The sequence below is a fragment of the Cryptosporidium parvum genome, chromosome 3, assembly GCF_000165345.1.
Source record: "Cryptosporidium parvum Iowa II chromosome 3, whole genome shotgun sequence".
Classification (NCBI taxonomy): Eukaryota; Apicomplexa; class Conoidasida; order Eucoccidiorida; family Cryptosporidiidae; genus Cryptosporidium; species Cryptosporidium parvum.
The window spans coordinates 685,646-704,473 of record NC_006982.1 but is presented as its reverse complement, the minus strand read 5'-3'; the positions used below and the strand labels follow the sequence as shown (position 1 = coordinate 704,473).

General features: G+C 29.7%; 8 protein-coding genes across 8 annotated transcripts; 3 read left to right on the top strand and 5 right to left on the bottom strand.

Annotated features, from left to right (window-relative positions):
* Nucleotides 1-7: 7 nt before the first annotated feature.
* Nucleotides 8-2,563, bottom strand: cgd3_2790 (cullin domain containing protein; the record flags this gene model as incomplete). Its single annotated transcript, XM_626837.1, has 1 exon — nt 8-2,563. The coding sequence occupies one exon, from the start codon at nt 2,561-2,563 to the stop codon at nt 8-10; it is 2,556 nt and encodes an 851-aa protein (XP_626837.1).
* A 157-nt stretch (nt 2,564-2,720) lies between these two features.
* cgd3_2780 (hypothetical protein with transmembrane domain at carboxy terminus) lies at nt 2,721-6,011 on the top strand (the record flags this gene model as incomplete). Its single annotated transcript, XM_626836.1, has 1 exon — nt 2,721-6,011. One exon carries the CDS (start codon nt 2,721-2,723, stop codon nt 6,009-6,011), a length of 3,291 nt encoding a protein of 1,096 aa, XP_626836.1.
* Nucleotides 6,012-6,021: 10 nt separating this feature from the next.
* Nucleotides 6,022-8,952, bottom strand: cgd3_2770 (hypothetical protein; the record flags this gene model as incomplete). The annotated part of the gene is made up of 1 exon (XM_626835.1): nt 6,022-8,952. One exon carries the CDS (start codon nt 8,950-8,952, stop codon nt 6,022-6,024), a length of 2,931 nt encoding a protein of 976 aa, XP_626835.1.
* A 33-nt stretch (nt 8,953-8,985) lies between these two features.
* cgd3_2760 (hypothetical conserved protein) lies at nt 8,986-10,494 on the bottom strand (the record flags this gene model as incomplete). Its single annotated transcript, XM_626834.1, has 1 exon — nt 8,986-10,494. One exon carries the CDS (start codon nt 10,492-10,494, stop codon nt 8,986-8,988), a length of 1,509 nt encoding a protein of 502 aa, XP_626834.1.
* A 204-nt stretch (nt 10,495-10,698) lies between these two features.
* Nucleotides 10,699-11,934, bottom strand: cgd3_2750 (hypothetical protein; the record flags this gene model as incomplete). Its single annotated transcript, XM_626833.1, has 1 exon — nt 10,699-11,934. The coding sequence occupies one exon, from the start codon at nt 11,932-11,934 to the stop codon at nt 10,699-10,701; it is 1,236 nt and encodes a 411-aa protein (XP_626833.1).
* A 134-nt stretch (nt 11,935-12,068) lies between these two features.
* cgd3_2740 (T1Dc domain containing protein) lies at nt 12,069-13,697 on the top strand (the record flags this gene model as incomplete). Its single annotated transcript, XM_626832.1, has 1 exon — nt 12,069-13,697. The coding sequence occupies one exon, from the start codon at nt 12,069-12,071 to the stop codon at nt 13,695-13,697; it is 1,629 nt and encodes a 542-aa protein (XP_626832.1).
* Nucleotides 13,698-13,722: 25 nt separating this feature from the next.
* cgd3_2730 (protein with 10 transmembrane domains, possible calcium transporting ATpase or aminophospholipid transporter) lies at nt 13,723-17,259 on the bottom strand (the record flags this gene model as incomplete). Its single annotated transcript, XM_626831.1, has 1 exon — nt 13,723-17,259. One exon carries the CDS (start codon nt 17,257-17,259, stop codon nt 13,723-13,725), a length of 3,537 nt encoding a protein of 1,178 aa, XP_626831.1.
* A 581-nt stretch (nt 17,260-17,840) lies between these two features.
* cgd3_2720 (putative topoisomerase VIA) lies at nt 17,841-18,817 on the top strand (the record flags this gene model as incomplete). The annotated part of the gene is made up of 7 exons (XM_001388079.1): nt 17,841-17,937; nt 17,992-18,168; nt 18,210-18,277; nt 18,322-18,412; nt 18,459-18,520; nt 18,562-18,653; nt 18,697-18,817. Coding segments are annotated over 7 exons (708 nt in total), but the record flags the coding sequence as incomplete, so codon positions are not given.
* Nucleotides 18,818-18,828: the final 11 nt, after the last annotated feature.

Sequence of the window (18,828 nt, the reverse complement as noted above, 5' to 3'; positions counted from 1 at the left end):
TCTTTATTCATGGAACGTAGCTATATAGGTTTTGCGAAAATAAATCTTTAGAAACAAACTCTTTTTGACAGAGCATTTCTAGTCTCTCAACAATAAGCTCAGTGCTTCCATGTAGCAGTACATCATTATGATTAATCACCCTCCTGGTAATATCATCAATATGAAGGGTCTTATTTTTCTTTAGATTTCGGACTATAATTGAATCAATAATATAACCTTTATCTCGTATCGAAGAACCTTCGGAGTCAAAATTTTGTTTAATTTCATAATTAAGATCTAGAGAGTCATAATTATATTTGATAATAGAATTATCTTTTACATTTGCATCGTTATTAATGCAAATAATGTCGGTAAGAGAAACTGAAGCTATTAATGAGTTCGTGTTTGTAGGAAAATGTTCTTTTGGGCAAATGTTGAGTTCTGTGACTCCAATTATTCCTTTATTTTCATTTAAGTTCTTGTTGTTTATTGTTATCTCTTTCCACCTCGTTATCGGAATAATATTCAATAAAGGTTCATTTTCAAAAACAAGGCACAATAAGTTGTGTTTTAATAGATTTATATCACTACATCCGATAATCTTCTGCATTTCCTCAAAAGAAATAAAGTCAAATGTATTAAAAATATCTAATATAAACATTTGAATGGTCGAACATTCAATAGTAAAACTTTTATTAAATCGGCTTTTAAGATTAACATTAATAATTGCACTACCTTCTCCAAGATGCCACTGAAGTTTTCTTCTTTCATATTTTGAATAAAAAAATTGTGTAAAGTTATCTAGTTTGCAATTAAGATTATTTAGGAAAGAAAAGTTAATATATGGATGAGTTATCCAAAAGTTCGGGGTTATTACTTTGTAATTAATAATAGTATTTGAAAGAACAGAAATCTCATTATTAATTTGTTGAAACTCCATATTTAAAATCTCTGATTGTATCATATCTGCTAGAATGCCTTCAAGTTTTAATGTATACCCATGACCGCATTCTCCTCTTAATTTTATTATTATGTTGTGCTCTATATTTCTTTTATTTACATCAAATTCCATTAATCTCTTACACAGAAGAGTTCTGTACTTGATTTCAAACAAACTCTTATTAGAAACATATTTGAATAACCAAAATAGAGTATCTAGATGTTTGTTATTTTCATCAATTTTGTTATCATTGTACAAAGATCTAAGTACAATGTCGAATCCATTCACTATCAAATTAATTGTTGTCGTTGCGTTTCTATTGAGAAAAAAGTCTTCAAAAGAAACACTTAAAACTTGATTAAACATACTATTATTTTTAAAGCATTCTATAAAAATAAATTCACTTCTACACTTAAACAGATGAACTTCGTCAATAAATTTTTTAAATCCATCATTAATAAACACCTCATCAACAGGGAATATTTTGTCTAATCTTATCGAAAAAAATTGCTTAAGAGAATTCTTTAATTGTTCTAGACATTCTGGTACACGACTTAAAATCCTAAATAACTGTTGTAGATCGTTTTTGGCTCCAATCAAAAAAAACTCGAACAAATTAATACTTGAAAATCTTTCAAAAAAAGGGTGTATCCAAACCTTATCCATTTCTTTAATAAGCTCTTCCCAAACTTGAAAAACTAGACAATTTTCAACAATCATTTTTTCGAACATATAGTTTTGTTCACATTTACTCAAATAATTTCTTATTTGCGAAATTGAATCTTTATCCAAACTATGAGAAATTTCAAATTCTTTTTCATGATATTCCCTAGATTTGGCTAAAAAGTATGGCATAAAGAATTGATTGAAAATGGCAAAATCTCTCCAGTTAAATTCTGGTGCTTTGTGATTAAATTTATACGTAAAGATGAGTATTTTATTATCGTAAGCACGGTTAATTAGTGGGATTTTTGACTTTAATGAAATGAGCTCGTCATCTTCTATAATTGTACTTTGACAGCAGACTTCATTAAACCTGATCGTATCAACTATATCTTCTGGTAAACTCTTAATATTTACTTCAATTGAAGGAAGACTCAATATTTGTTCGACAATAAATCTAATTTCTTTTGAAAAATTTATATCTAATTTTTTTGATTTTCTAATATAATTCAATTGTTCAAGTACGTTATTGATAACATTTACAATCCTATTGCTTGAAAGAAGATAATATTTCAAGAAAATTGACATACCAGCAGTTTTAATAGGAACCTTCGTATTTGAAATAATAAAATTCTTCTCTAAATACATTAAGACATCATGTAAAGTATCCATTGTTATTTCAAAAGTTTTCCAAAAATTCACAATTTCATCTAAAGTTTCGTCTTTTCTTTCTTTTTCTAACATCTCTACAATAAAATCCAAAACACCGCAATAGAGCATCCCACCATAATTGTTTATTGTAAGTCTATAACATGTTCTATATAAAAATTCAAAACTTAATTTGTGAGTTTCTCCGCATTTAATTAATTCAAGACATTCATAAATACCTCTATATAATGAAACCGCAGTATGATCGTCAATTAAAGATTCAATTCTAAATGGATTAAAACTAATATTTGTTGGGATCAAGTCCATTTCCATTTATACCACATTTGATTATTAAGTAACCAAAAACTATTTTATTTCATATTGACAATTTTTCATTATTGCCGGGAGGTTATTTGTTGGAGGGGAGAACTTTATTTTAATGGAAATTAAGACAATTCAATTGGAGAAATGAAATTCTTAAGAACAATACATGAGTATATCAGAAAATTTCAAACTAATTGGGGAGGGTATATCAAAAGAAGAGTATGAAAATGCAAAAAAGAATATTTGTGCACTAGACTCTATTATGGACGATGATATAATAGAAAGCATTCAAACATATATCTCATTTAAATCATTTTCAGAAAATAATAAATCGTCTGAAGTACGTCCTTTTCAAGACAGCCAACAAGATTCTTCCTTTAACATACAAAAGTTAATTGCTGAATGTCTTAGTTTAATAGTGCAAAATTACATAGGCTATGCACCTATGTGCCAGATTTTGTCTGAATGGATAGATATTTTGGACTATAAATCAGATTCATTTAACAATGGTGACAATATAGGTATTAATTATATTACGCCAATCCAATCTAAAATTAACAGTAAAAAAAAAGTAAAAACACAGAAAACCGGAAGAAGTAATTCTAACAAAACTTTATTTTCGGAAAATATGGTCGAACCAATGGCAATGCTCATTGAAAGGTATTTTAATACAGAAACTTTAAGGAAATATATGGACAATAATAGAGATCTACTTGGGCAAGGCGGCTGGCAACCACCTCCTTGTTATTGGAGTTTGATGAAACATCCTGCGGTTGTAAATTCTATTCAAAAGCTGTTCGCAAGGAATAGAAAGTCGGAATTTCTATTGGCTTTCTTACAAGACTTACATAACTTCTCTAAGACAAATCCAAATATCGACTGTTTGCCAAAAAAAATGAACTTCTCTTCAACAAGTAACTTTAGTGTATTTACTAAAAACGTAACGGAATTGCTTGCAGACTTTTTATTAACTGATGAAACAATAGAGGCAGCGCTACAAGGTACAAATTTATTACCACTCAGTGGAACAATCAATAACCCTTTGTATTCTATTGATGGGAAAAATAATTCAAGCGATTATTATACTTCTAACATCATTCAAGAAATTTGCTCCACATTAAGCCAATCAGAAAATGCATATTTTTATGCACAAGCATTACTGCACTACATGATTGTTTGGAGGGGCGACTATTCGGGATGTCGAAGGTTGAGCCAAATGCTTTATCACTATGTAAGAGTCACATTGAAAGAACCAAGAGTCGCTCAGTTAAATCTTTTGTTTACAAACTTGACAAATTTTCCTGAATTATTCAAATTGTGTAAAACGATTTTCAAGATGGACATATCTACAATGGAAGAAAAAGGATCAGCTAACGGTGGATTAGGAGGTTTTGAGTCAGCTATTAAATTTTCAATGAATCCAAATCAAATTTCTTCACTTTATGATATGCTAAGCGGAATAATTGACAGGTTTGAATCTTTGCAAATGCTCCTTTATGAAAGAAAAAGAATTAAAAATACCAAAGACAACGAAATAGATTCAGAAAAAAAATATTCAAATGTATCTATTAAAAAAAACTCAAACGAAAGATTTAACTCCGCCCAAAATGAAATTTCTGCCAACACCAAAGAATGGGCATCTTTGGGATCTTTGCAATTTTCTCTTAGAGACTTAGAATTGAATGTTTCTCCAAGAAACTGCTCTTTAGAGAGTTTTCTACAGACGAATTGTCTGAATAAAAATCAGGACCCATATATTGATCCATCAGAAACCTTTCAAAGGAAAATCAGCGATTGTTCCAGCGATTCCGAAAATAATACTTATGGCTCACAAAAATATGATACAAAAAATTCTAATTGCGACATCAATTCTTACAATGAAACAATATTTGACATGCCATCTGTAAGTAGAATGGGTGATATCCCTGGCTCAGATGAAATTCAAAGATTGAAAATAGGTCCTGAACGCCCACCAATGGATGCGTTGAGAGAAAGCGCATTATTAGACACACTAATTGATATTCTTGTAAACCAAAGCATTTGGTTAACTCCTGAAGAGCAGAGCAAAACAATTGATTTACTTCTGCTATTATCTGTCTATTCACCATATGAATTGCTTTTATTTTTAGAAGAACAAAAGGAGTGGAATATTGTTAAAAAAGAAGTTAATTCTCATGTTAATAATTCAATTCAAGATATCTGGAGTAATTCTGAAGATGAATTTGAGTGCGATGAGAGGATAAAATACAATGTTGACACACTTTCAGATTTTATTTCTTCAGAGTCATCAAATTCAATTGATTCTATTTCAGAATCGAATAGTTCTATGAATAAAGAAAAAAACCACTATTGGCTTCCAAATAAAATAAAAAACACAACTACCAATACTAGGAATGCAAGTTCAATACCAGTAGAATCCAAAAAACAAACGGATTCTACAATTGGATGTAAGAGTACAATTGATTCATGTATTTACCGAAACGTTCATACTCAGAAGATTTTAGGGTCACTACGATTATTACCAAAAAATAAAGCGAAAAAAATGAAGGAGCAATTTCAAAATATAAGAGATTTATGTGATCGATTTAAAAATAGAGCTAGGAAGGAGTTATTTAGAATTTACAATATAATTCATGATAATTTAATAAAAGATGAGCTAAAGTGGGCATACCTAGATCATTTGATTACTACACCGATTGGGGCCAGTGCTGTATTGAGGTATATCGAAATTTTTCTTTTTTCAGGAATGAATGGAAGTAGTCCACTAATTACTCTTTCTTCTTCGATGGTTGTAATTATTAAGCATATTACTCAATGGCACCCAAAGAAAAGGATCTGTGTTTTCCACCTTCTCAGACTATGTTTAGAACACGGTTTACAAGATCAAACTTCAATTAGCGTCTGTACAATTAACTCTTTAGCCTCAACGAAGTCTGAAAAAAGGCGTTGGATCATTGACTTTTTTGTTTACCTGATTGGGGGTGGATTATACGGAGCAGTACTTGCCTATATGAGTAAAGTTGGGATTAAATATCTAGATAAAACCTTAATTAGAGATTTTACAATAAAGTTGTCAGAATTTTGTGGCCCACCTTACAGCATTGACTTTTCAGTTTCATATTTAGATTTTTTGGTTGATGCCAATGCAATTGGGGCTCTTGATTTAAATGCATTTTGTGAAGGGACATTAAGTTCATCATCTCACAAAGTAAAATTATCAATAATTGAAATTGTAACTATATTAGATTACTTGGAAAGCACAGCTACTTCAAATGGAGCATTGAATATTAGAAGTAATTCAATAAATAAAATTAGTGAGTCATACATACATCTGAAACATGATTTACAAAAAGTTATGAGTAAGTGTAAGGTTCTTAAGCAAATTTTAGGAAAGTCAATGAATAAGCAGGTTTTCAGAGGTAAGGGGCTTGGAAAGGCGTGGCATCAATCATATTGAAATCCAGAAATTACCTTCCTTTTACAAGCCTTTCTCGTAATATTTCTTCAATTTTAATAGCACAATTGTGAATATTTAAATAGTTTTCTCCAGTTATTTTAGCTAATTGCAACAACAAAATAGAATAAGGCGTTGGTAAAGATGCCTCAGAATTAGTGTGCATTTGTCTGGAGTGAATAAACTGAGGCAAAGGCGGAACAATAAAAGTAAAAATCCCGGGTTCTTGGAATAATTTTTTTAAGAAATCAAGTTTCAAATTGAAGATATGATTGATAATAGATTCAATGCTGTTGAAACAGCTACCTTCGTTCTTCAAGAAATTATTGTTTATTAATACTGGGAATAACGAACATACAACCGAAGGAAAGTTGTATTCAATGATACCCTTAAGAATGCTAGAGTTCTCAGTTTCTTTACTCGTTAATAAGATTTTTCCCCAATTACTAACAAGTTGAACCTTTTCGTCGTCATCAAATAAATCCCATGATTGTAAAATATCATGATCAAAAAATATATTCACCTTGTTCACATATTTAAACAACATAGAGTGGAATATTTCTCTATTAGAAGGTAAGTATCTAGAAAATATACTAATTTTTTTTTTGTCAAACGAATAGAATTCACAATTTTTTGGTTCTGAAGGCGTAATTCCTGACCAATTGCTTTTCCCAATCTTTTTTTTTATACCTTGCCTTTTTTTTCTTATAGAGTTAAAGAAATCACCTCTTAAATTTATTGTTGGCCTTCCTTTTTTTTCAATAATAAATTCTGGACTCTTTGTATCGGAGTTTCTAAATATATCATTTACATTTATGGATGGCGCAGACATATTTGATAGGTAATTATAAAGCCAATTAATTGCAAAAATCCCACTCCATTCAATGCCATTGAGGATTGAATAGAAACGGATTTTTTCTTCCAACAAAGATTGATTTTCTCTAGTTTTTAAGATCCAAGATGATAGTTTTACATCAAACCCAAAGTCAAGATTAAGCGATTCTATAGTAGCAGATACATTAGATTTTGATAATTCATTATGGAAATGTAAGTTTTCTAATATATATTTTGGATTAGGTATAGGATGATATACGAAAATTGGCCAAATTGATCTTGCAATAACAATTATGATGGATGGTACAATTGTCAGTTTACTAAAAAATTTGATAATATTGCCTTCTTTGAATAAAAATTCCCAAAGACGGATACAAAGAGGCTGTATTGAAATTCCTCCTCTATTTCCAAACAAATTACAGTTTGACAAAATTCTGTGAATCATGATTGGAACATTAAAAGGCGGAATAACCAAATTAATTGACATTGAAAAAAAATTGATCACTCTTTCAAGATCTGCAGGACTTGGAATTTTCGAAACTTGCGTAATTGATCTAGTTTGAGTAATAGAATTAATATCGTTATCCCATTTGAAGCCTGCATCTTTAAGCCATTTTGGAATTGCGTTTTCAGATTTAAATATATCTATTTTTCCAACTTTTACCCATTCAATAATGTCAAAAGATGTAACTTGATAACCACTCTTCAACAATGAAATCCAAATAATACACAATATAAAACTATAGTCTATTTTTGGGCATTCCAAAGATAAATTTTTAAAACAATCTTTAGGCAAACTTCTTTTTCTAAGATTTTGGGATTCAATGTTTCCAATAAACTCAAATATTGGAGAATAATCAGAGAGCGATGAATTATGAAATACTCTAATTAAGCATTTACCCAATATTTTATATAACAGTAAATGTATAATACGTACTTTGTAGAGCTGAAACTCTAAGTCTCTACGATTCTGAAACTCATTTGTAGGTAATTCTAAATAGTTTGAAATTGAAATATAATCTTGATTTATTTTTCTGTTGTTCATTAAAAAAATGACATGGAAGTTGATCCATTCATTAAATCTAGACTGATTAATATGTCCATTTTCATCAGATATGCTTTTGCTTATTCTACTGAAATAACTTTCTAGAAAGTCATACTCATAAATCATGTCAATAACAGATTTAATTAATTCTGACCTAGGAATATTTGATTCTCCATACCAATTTGAATATGGAATATTTCTTACATTTGCTAATTGTTGAAGTTTTCTTGCAGAGATTTCCCATTCCTCCAACACATTTCCACCAGAACTTTCATCTGTTCTAGCATTGTTGCTCATTCTTTTACGTGCATTAGTTGAATTACAGTATCTGATTATTCCATCGCAAATTTTTGATAAGTATTCAACCCTATCTAATCCAAATAAATTATGTAGCAAATCATATAATATAGTATTTTCATTTTCATAAACTTTTCTTTCAATATTGGGAATTTTGAGATTTTTAGTCTGAATATTATTTATATTTGAATTAGAAGCTGTTTCATTAAATGGTACCTTGAGTACAGAACATCTTAGATCTGCAAAAAATGCTCTAATTGAAATTCTGTTTTTGCATAAATATTCCAAAAATGAAAACCAAATACTTTTTGAAGTTTTTAGAACATCGTTTTTTATTTGACGTCTTTCGATCATATCTTTAATAATGTTTTGAACAATTAGCTGTACTCCAATTAAGAAGTCAGAATTTTTAACTATTTTTGGTTTTTTATTGAACCATTTATCAAAATATGTTTGCTTCTTGTTAGAAATATTGTTCAGGGTCTGGTCATATAATGTATCATCATCTTTTAAGCTTTCAATATTATTTTCTTTATTTGATAGCTTTTCAGTTGACTGGCTCGCACGCCTAACATTGCTTCTTCTACCATCTGGCCCGTTTGATATTTCAAAGTACACATCGTCAATATCTCTTTCTAGTTCTCTAATTTCCTGTTGCTGGATCCCACAATCCTCACAAAAATATTCACCAGTATTTGTATCAATATATACTCGGTCTCCTCTGCAATTTTCACAAATGAGAGAGGAATCTTCAGTTGAAAACTCCATTTTATTGATTATTACAATATTTAAATACAAAAATTAAAATTTAATCATCTCAGATAGTTCAAGTATATCATATGAATAATTAATTAAACTTTCTGGAACCGTAAATGATCTTGATTTAAAATTTATACAGTCAGGATCAAAACATTTTTGATAAAACCGCTTATTGTAGAAGTCAATAATTAATTTTATTCCATTTGAAATATGCTCTCTTTCAATATTGAAACATAACTTATTGAGTTTTGAAACTGAAATAATGATTAATTCTTTTTCTTTAAAATACATTGTGGTACTTATAAACATTTGAATTCTAATTGAAATTTTATCATCAAAATCAAAATTAATTTTTTTCAAACAGTAATCTATTAATTTACTTTCTTCAAGATTACTAAGCATCAATTCAGGGTTATTTTGAAGCTCTTCAGATAACTTGTTCCAGAATAAAATTACGTATTCTGTTAGCTTTACTAAATGCCTAGGAATGAATTTTGTATTTTCATTACTTTTGTATTCATTAAATGAAATTTCGTTTATTCCACAAATTTTTGGAAGACAGAACTTCTCTAAGTTGAAGCAAAGCTGGTTAATTACATTTATTCTAGAAATAAAGTTTGATTTTGAAAAAGTGCGAGTATTTAAAAATGTAATCATTGACCGAAATAGTTTTATTGGCAAAATCTCTGTAAGCACAAAACTAGTATTCATCTCGTCAATTTGTAAGATGCTCTTCTTTCCGAACTTTGAAGAATAAAGCATTCTAAAACACCGATTTCGAGTGTAGACTCCTGTGTCAATTATATTCTGAAGATTAAAGTGATCAAATTCATCAAGTAAAACATTATTTTTATTCAAAAAAGAAATAAAATGGGTTACAAAAATTTTCATCGATATATTATCTTTGAATAATGTCGAAAAATTTTGAACCATATCGATCCTTTTTATTATGATATGATATGAAAACTTATCAGCGTTACTTGAACAGAGGTAAATGATATCTTTTTTGTCAATTGAGTATCCAAATAGCAATTTAATCCACAATTTAAGATGACTTGTAAAATCAATCAATATTCGGTTATCATCTAAATTATATTGGCTTTTATTATATTCAATATCGAAGTAAAGCCAACAAGGCTGGTTAGCAAGTATTACTTCATAAACATGTCTTTCATACTTACATAGTGAAGAAATATAGTTCCAGATTGATTCATAAGAACTAACAATATAATTTCTGCTCCCATTTATGGTAGTTTCTTCAGCGAAAACTCCAATGGGTAATATTCTAGAATCGTCTGAGTTTTCTATTTGGCCAAAATGAGAGTTTATGGAATCATAATATTCGATCGCATCTTTCTGAGAAAAAAATCGTTTAAAAATTTTACTATAATCAATCTGATCTAAATATGGGTTAATATATTTATTTTCAAGTAATTCATAATAAATATGGTCTTTGTTTTCCGAAGTTAATTTATTTTTTCGCTTTAAATTTAAACAAATATGGTGATTATCTAAAACCGTCTTTTCTAAATTTCTTTGAGTATAATCCATGTGCAAATTAAAGAATTTTATTTTGTTTTAGAAATATATATCACGAATAGAATATTAAACTATTTGTACGAGCGCATTTGCATTAGAGAAAAAAAACTAAACAAAAATCACTAATTCATGAAAATTATAATGTTAATATCAAATATCAGTTCAAAATAACTATTTGAGTTATATTCTACAACTCTACAACACATTCCAATTTTATTAGGTTTCTGATTTCCAAGGTCTAATTCCCGCACAACAAGCACATGAAAAAAGCTTTTTCGAAGTTTCGATTGATTCGTTAAGTTGTTGATCAATTAGCGACATATATTCATCGTCAACACCGATATACTTACAATAATCTCCGCCTCTTTGATCGCAATTGAAATCTTGATTTTTCGTTTTTTTTATAGTGAATTCAGGTTCTGTATTTTTTCCGGATGGTTTAATATTACACATCTTTTCTGAAATAATCTCTGAAGATTTGTTTCCATCACTTCTTAATTTGTCTTTGTTATTAATTATTCCATTATCTTCGTCATTTGTAGTTGAGTTTTTCATTTGGACTATATTTCTCTTATTTTCTTCGCCTTTCTTTTCAGCCTCCAAAGGTTCCAAAGAAATTTCTGTCTCATGTTTTAAAGAACTACTTTCCTGTGTGTCATTTTTTAATTTAGTATCTTTTTTTGATTCACTTGTAGAGCTATGCGCATTCGGCTTAATTACGCTTTTTGGAATAAATATAGATTTAGAAATACTCCGACTTGTATTTTTTTTGTTAGTAATTTGATTAATAGGTTCCAATGCATTATTGCCTTCCACAATTTCTAATTGGTCCGCGATAGTATTAAGATTTTTGTCATCAATATTCATAGTGTTTGGCCTTTTTAAATCAAATATATTGTTATCAGGGCCGTTTTTTTTTTCAACTTCAGCTAGTTCACTGCCAAATTGAATAGTATTAATAGAATAATCAGATTGCTCAGTTTCTTTTTTTTCAACATCGTTAGATTTATTTTCGATTTGTTTTTCAGAATTTTGCTTCCTATAATTGAAATTATACGATTTTCTTCTTTGGAGCATATGTTTTAACTCTGAATAACCTTCCCAACTTGGGTCTGCAAAATCAATAATACTTGAAAATTTAGAGTCCTTAGGTAAACAAATGTCGATATTTCTTCTAAACAATTCTTTAATAAAAGTCAAGGGTGCTTTATTTACGATTGCAGTAATCAACACATTTTCTCCTTTGGAGTTTTGAATATTAATATCAATACTATTCTGTTTTAATATAAAATCTCTTATTTTTATGCTATTGTGAATTAAGGATGCTTGCAAAGGGGTATAGTCAACATTTTGGATAACTACGCATGAGCTATTTAGTAGTGTTTCACTACCAATTAGTGAGCTGATATCATCAGTTTTAAATATATCTTCATCGATGAAGTTATTCCTCATCGAAATTTATTTTTGATTCAATATATAGCATGCTATGTAATAATTATTTGATTACGTTCGAGCATGTCTAACATACAGGCGCTAGTTGGTTGAAAATTAACTAGAACTGCAAAACCCACCTAATATCGCTTATTATGGGCAATATTAAAAGTACTGAAGAAAATAAATTACTTGAAAACAGTAAAAGTGGTGGTGTGTGTAATAACTATTCCTGGTGTAATCTGGATCAGGCAGAGCTGAAAAAAATAGGTAATTTATTTGGAATTAATGACTTGAATTTCGAAAGTATAAAAAAAGACTTTAGAATAGATCTAAATTTAATAGAGAATCGGTTTCCTGCAATTCTTAGAAGATTTTATCTGGGTTTTTTTTCTTTTTGCTGCGAAGATGATTTTGGAAAAGTAAATTTAACTGATTTTGTTAAATGCGTGGATTCTATTTTGTATTGTAACAAGAAAGGAATAATCAACAAAGTTTCTGAATATGTAACATCAAATATATCAGATGAATTGGATGCGCTTAGAGTAATATTTTCTATTGTTTATTTTGAGATAAGTTTCCTTCTATGTGATTCAAAATCTTCTATTTTATCTTTGAAACCAAACAATATTGATCAACATTTGATCTCTCTTACATCATACTTGGACTTTGAATTTATTGTTAAAGAGTATTACAAAAAAAAGATGATTAATTGCTCAAAACAATCATCCGTTGGTTTAATTTCAGATTTTATTCAGGAATACCTCCCTCTTTTTGCTTTTTTTATGAAACTATCAATTCGAGTTCATTTCGACATGATTTCACATCCGAACAATGTTCAAAACTCTTTTATGGAAGGTATAAACTTAATTCAAGATGAATACAACAAAAATAATGATAACAATTGCAATAGGCAAAAAGATTGTCACAATGATTCCCAAAATGGTGGATGCATTTCTTCGCTAGACCTCTTTAAGTTAAGCCGCTGGATTGACGATAATAGCCGTGTGCTCTCAACTGAACACTGCTGCATTTTACGATGCCAGTATTTTGGTGATGCGTCAAGCGGAGAATGTTTAACACTTTTTCAACCATGGAATTTGCTATATGCTAGTTGGAAACATGGATTAAGCTTGAATAGGCTAGTATCACTAATAGAAGGATATTCATCTAATGTTTTATTATTGATTAAGACCACTGACAATTGTATATTTGGTTCAGTTTGCACTGGAGATTGGAAAGAAGGCAACGGAAAATATTGTGGAGATGAAACGTGTTTTTTAACATCTCTTAGACCAATGTTTTCTATAATTGGACAGTCTGGCAAAGGTAGAAATTTTATGTATATTAATACAAGATATGATTTTTCTCCGAAAGGAATAGGGTTTGGGGGAGAGCCAGAGTACTCCAGATTATGGCTGGACTCTACACTAGGCACTGGAACTTGTTTGAAAAGCGATCTTACGTACAATATTGGAATGCTTTATCAACCTAGTAATAATTCTGGTAAAAGAAATAGTTGTTTATTATTAGGTACTCCATATTCTGGAGAGAGCGATGAATCAACAACAGAAATCAATAAATTCAGCGTCGCAGATATTGAAGTTTGGGGTTTAGGAGGTGAAAGCATTTTAAAGAACTACTTAGAAGGTAAGGCAACGAATGATTATTTCAAGCAAGAAAGAAAAGTGATTGATAAATCTAAGTTTATTAAGAATGAATTTGATAAAGAATATCTATTGGGGAATACTTATTCAAGAGGTAACACTCATTCGTTTGATTAATTAAAAATTTCAATAACAAATAAATTTATATTGTTTTATTTGATAGAAACAGCTGACTCACGTTAACATCTGGATAGTTGAATGCATATCCAATTATATCAGATGATTTTTTCCTTATTTGAATTTGTTCAACTTCTGCCGATTTCTTTCTTTTTAATCTTCTCATGGACTCGAGCCAATTAAGTGATAAGTGTTTCAGAAGAAGTTGCCTGTGAGATTCATATTTTTTTTTGTATATTTTATACCACTTATTCTGCAACAAGTGAGATATTTCAGGGTATAAGCTTCTTTTATATATTTTTAATATCCAATCTAGTGAAATAGTAACTGTAATTGATATAACAATTGTAATGACGAACATTGGGGTAATGATTGCCCTTTTAGCTGCTAATTCCAATTCTGGTATATGGAAAATGTAGGGGAAACACAAAATTGATAGAAAAAATAGAAAGGCACATATTATTATTGAAAATAAAACAAGACTCCATGAAGTAAATGCTTCGAGTAATATCTTGGTATTTACAACAATTACAACATTGGTATAAACGGCTAGCCCTGTAGTCCAAAAATCTGGAACGTATCCATCATTTGATATTGGATTGTTGCCTCCCAAAATAAAGTAAGGAATGAACAATGATACCGCTGCATGGAAAACAGCATTCATGGACCAAATCCCAAATATTTTTAATGAAAAGAATGGCTTGGTTATGCCTAATAAATAAAGTGGCTCGTGATAATCATATGGTAATGTAATTGGAATATCTGAATCAAATGTTGCAAAAATTATGGGAGGTACTGAAGTATATAGAAAGTTATATAACTGGAATAGTAATTCAAAAAACAATTTAGACCCTGTGAAAAGCGATGCAAAACCAAAATAAACACTCACAATATTTAGAGTAAAACATTTGTAAAGGTTATATAGCACCAAAATAGATGTTCTTCTGTAACAGAGCCTTCCGTGTATAAGAACCAAAGGTTGAAGATGACAGAATTGGGAAATACCAAAATCAGATACATTATAAGCTTGCATGCCTTCTGAACCATGGATGCCAACACCAACATTTGCAGTTTGTAACATAGTACAGTCATTTCCGCCATCACCAATTGCTAATACTCTTTGCTTTGTAAATTCCTGAATTAACTTGACAACTTGTGCTTTTTGTTGAGGTGTAACTCTAGAACAAACTACAGATGAACATTTTGTTGCAATTTTTGCAAATTTAGCTTCATCAATTACTAGGGCCTTTTCCAATATTTTGGAATCAATGACTAATACTACATTTGAGAAATTGAATGAGCCATTTTCTCTATTCAAAAAACTTGATCTATCGGGAAATTCTTTAATTAAATTATTTGAAAATGATTCAAGTTTATTTTCATCAAAAATAATAACTTCCATTTCATCTGAAATGATTCCAACCCTAACTGCAATGTTTATTGCAGTTTCTTGTCGATCGCCGGTAAGCATCCAAACTTTGATACCTGAAGCAATCAGTGACTCAATCGTTTCCTGGGCACGGTGCTGTAAGATATCTTCAATTCCGGAACACCCCTGTAGAGTCAAGTTGCTTTCAAAGAATGTTCTAACTTCTTCTAAATGAATTTTATTGTCATGTTTAAAGTTATTTAAAATATCAATAACTTCATTTTCACTAAGTTCTTTTTTTGCAAAACACAGTGTCCTATAGCCATTACTAGCAAATTCTGTTGCATATTCAAATGTTTCATTAGCAATATCCAAACTTTCTTGATTAACACAACATTCTTTTATTGCAGATTCCGATCCTTTAGAAAATAGGATATACCTATAACCATCTGAATCATTTGACTCGTAACTAAAGATTTTTTTTGGGAATTTTACCAATACTGAACTTATTTTTCTTGCGTGGTCAAATTCAAATCTTAGCAATGTTTCAAACTCAACAGAAGTTTGGTTAGTTCCTATCCCAGAAAATTTAATTGTACTTTTTGAGCAGTTTTGGGAAACTAGTGATATTCCAAAGTGGTGGGAAGCTAATACAAGCGCTTCCTCATCAGTTGAACTTGCCGAATAGAGAGGTGGTTCATCTAAATCAACCTCATTTTCTTGTATTAATACTGTATGGTTTAGAGCAAAATTCAATAGTATTTCTATCTCTTCCTTATTTCCTTCTTTTAAGTTTTTTCTCAGTAATTCATCTTCCATGTCAACATGCGGAGTTATTTTTTGTTTTTCTGTGTGTTCAATACTCAATTGATCTGTATCTTGCCTCATTTCGTGATGGTTACCTCCATATACGTTTCCGTTAATACAAACAGTTTTGAATTCCATGTAATTCCTTGTTAATGTTCCTGTTTTGTCAGTACAAATATAAGATACCTGACCTAGCTCGTCATTTAAATCTGAATTCCTTACAACAGTAGAGTTTTGACTTGTTAATCTAGAATCTGAAGCAATGATTATTGCTTGTGAAACTTTGGATATTACTAAATAAAAAAACATTCCAATAGGTATTAGATTTGCAAGAACAATAATCCAGGTAAAAAAAGTAATTATTGAAGTTTTAATCACACTTTCGTTGGGCTCCATTTTCCCAATTGGAATAAACTTTTTCGACAATTCTGGTCCTCCAAAGTAATCAATGCAAGCTACAATAATTCCAAAAGAAAGGCAAATAAACAACAAGAAGATGAATGATGCAATAGTTACTTGGTTATATAAAGATTGTACATTACTCATTTTATGTGGGGCTGATCTAAAACTGCTTTGATAAATTTTCGTTTCATGAGCAGTGTATGCCACAACGCCAAGTGCCCATGAGGTGTTTCTTAGCTTACACCCACGTAATAACATATTTGATGAATTACACGAAAAATTGAGTTCTTTTTCATCGTCCTTAGAATTTTTCAACACAAATTTTGAATTTATATGTATCTTTTTTGGGTGATCATTTGGCTCCCCACAATACATTATACCTTTTGAAATAGTAAGGATATCACTAATATTTCTAACTCCATTATTAAAAAGAATTCTAGGGCTTTCTCGAAGCTTTAGGTTTGTTTCACCGTCCATTGAGGCAGTCTCGACAAACACTCGATTATCATTTTGACTAGAGGCAAGTAATACCATATCAGCAGGAAAAATTTCTCTATTTTTAACAATTACAAGATCTCCGTTCTTCAAATCACCCCATTTTGTGACTGCAAAATTACCTTTAATTGGATCATATGCATACGTAGGAAGGTTGTTTATTTCTGAGTCTGCTTTATGTCTTTTCCAATCTTCATATGCTGCTTGCGCCGCAGAAAAACATAACATACATATTAAAGGAAGAGCTATTGTAGGGATTCCACCAGATGATGATATTGAAGGTACCATTTGCATAATACCTATTGCCAAAAAGTAAATATTTGCAACATTGTTAAATTGATCATATAGATTTTTTGGTAAAAAAAATAAAAGAGAATATCTTGCTGTTTTTATTACATTAAGTCTTTTGAATGAATGGATAAAGCTTTCTTCATTTTTATTATTCAATATAATCGTCCTTTCATTTTCATCATTCGTTATTTTTACCATTATAATGTGGTACAATTTAATAATAAATGTTTTCTTTATTGCGGTAATTTAAAAAATTATTAGATTTTCAAGATAAAAAAATAACCAGGAAAAAAATTATATTGAAATACTTATAAATATACAACTATTTAGAAGGGAGGTAAATTATTTATTTTGTTGCTTTTGCTTAATGAAGTATAAATGAATTTTATTGAAGATATTGTTTTATTTAATTTGGGGAAATCTACATCTTTTAATACACTAAATTGGATTGAATCTTTACAATGCGATCAATATATTATTGGCTCATCAAGAAGAAAAAATGATGTAATTAATATTGCAAAGAGTAAGTTGGTTTTTTAAATAATTTACTTAAACAATTTAATTAGTTACTTCAATTGCGAACGTTTTACATAGTGCACAGAAAAGAGGTAGAAAATTAACATTAAGAGAGTTATACTATCATAATAGTTGGCTTTTTAAGGTAAGTACTAAACTACAAATATTTATAATAAATCACCCTTTATAGAGTCAATCCCAAGTAAATAGAATAGTGCAAAGTAAGTAAACAAAATAATGATAATTAATAAACCTGAAATTTAGACTTTTCAGAAATCCTGCAGATACCAAGAATATCATTTGGATTATTCCCTTCTCCAAAAGGAATGATTGGCGGAAGAATAAAACTAATTTATAAAGTAAGGGTTCACATTTTTATATTTTCAAATTATTCTTAGAATTCAGATTTTTTAGACGTTGAAGAACTTGGAGTGTCAGGAGCAACGATCACAGATATATTTGATCCAAATGACAGTAAATATATAATAAAGACAAATGTGAAATATTTATTAGTTATTGAAAAGGCTTCGATATTTCAGTATTTAATGGAGAGAGAGATTTATAATAGGATTCCTTGTTTGGTAATTACGGGTATGTAAAAAAATGTTTTTATTATAAATAATTCAAAGTAGGTAAAGGCTTTCCAGATATTTCAACTAGGAAATTAGTCTCCGACATTATATGTAAATCTGGAATTACAGTAAGTTCTCACTTATTTTTATTACCTCTTATAAGTTCTGATAGGCTTTATATTTAGGGGACTTTGATCCACATGGCATCAATATATACCTAACATACGTACGAGGTTCAAGCAATTTTGAATCACAATTGGCAGGTATGACAATAAACTTTACTCCATAATTTTGTTTTATATATTTTAGCTTGTCCAAGTATATATTATTTGGGAATACATTTTGAAGATACAGAACTCATTCCATCCGATGTAAGTTATAATGCTATAAAAGTTAAGTTAATTTTTTGTAGACAAGGGTTATTCTATCCGAAAAAGATAGATCCACCTTGAAATCACTAATAGAAGATCCAGCAATAAAGGTAAGCACGAACATTAAGTACAAGTAACAATTAACACAAATAGGAATGTGAGATACTTTGTCGGCAATGCAAACTGATGTATGAACATAATTATAAATGCGAATTAGAAGCATTCCAATCAATTTCTAGTGATTATTTGGTGAATACTTATTTACCAAGTAAAATACTCAGAAGAACGTGGATATAGAGGGAAAAGAT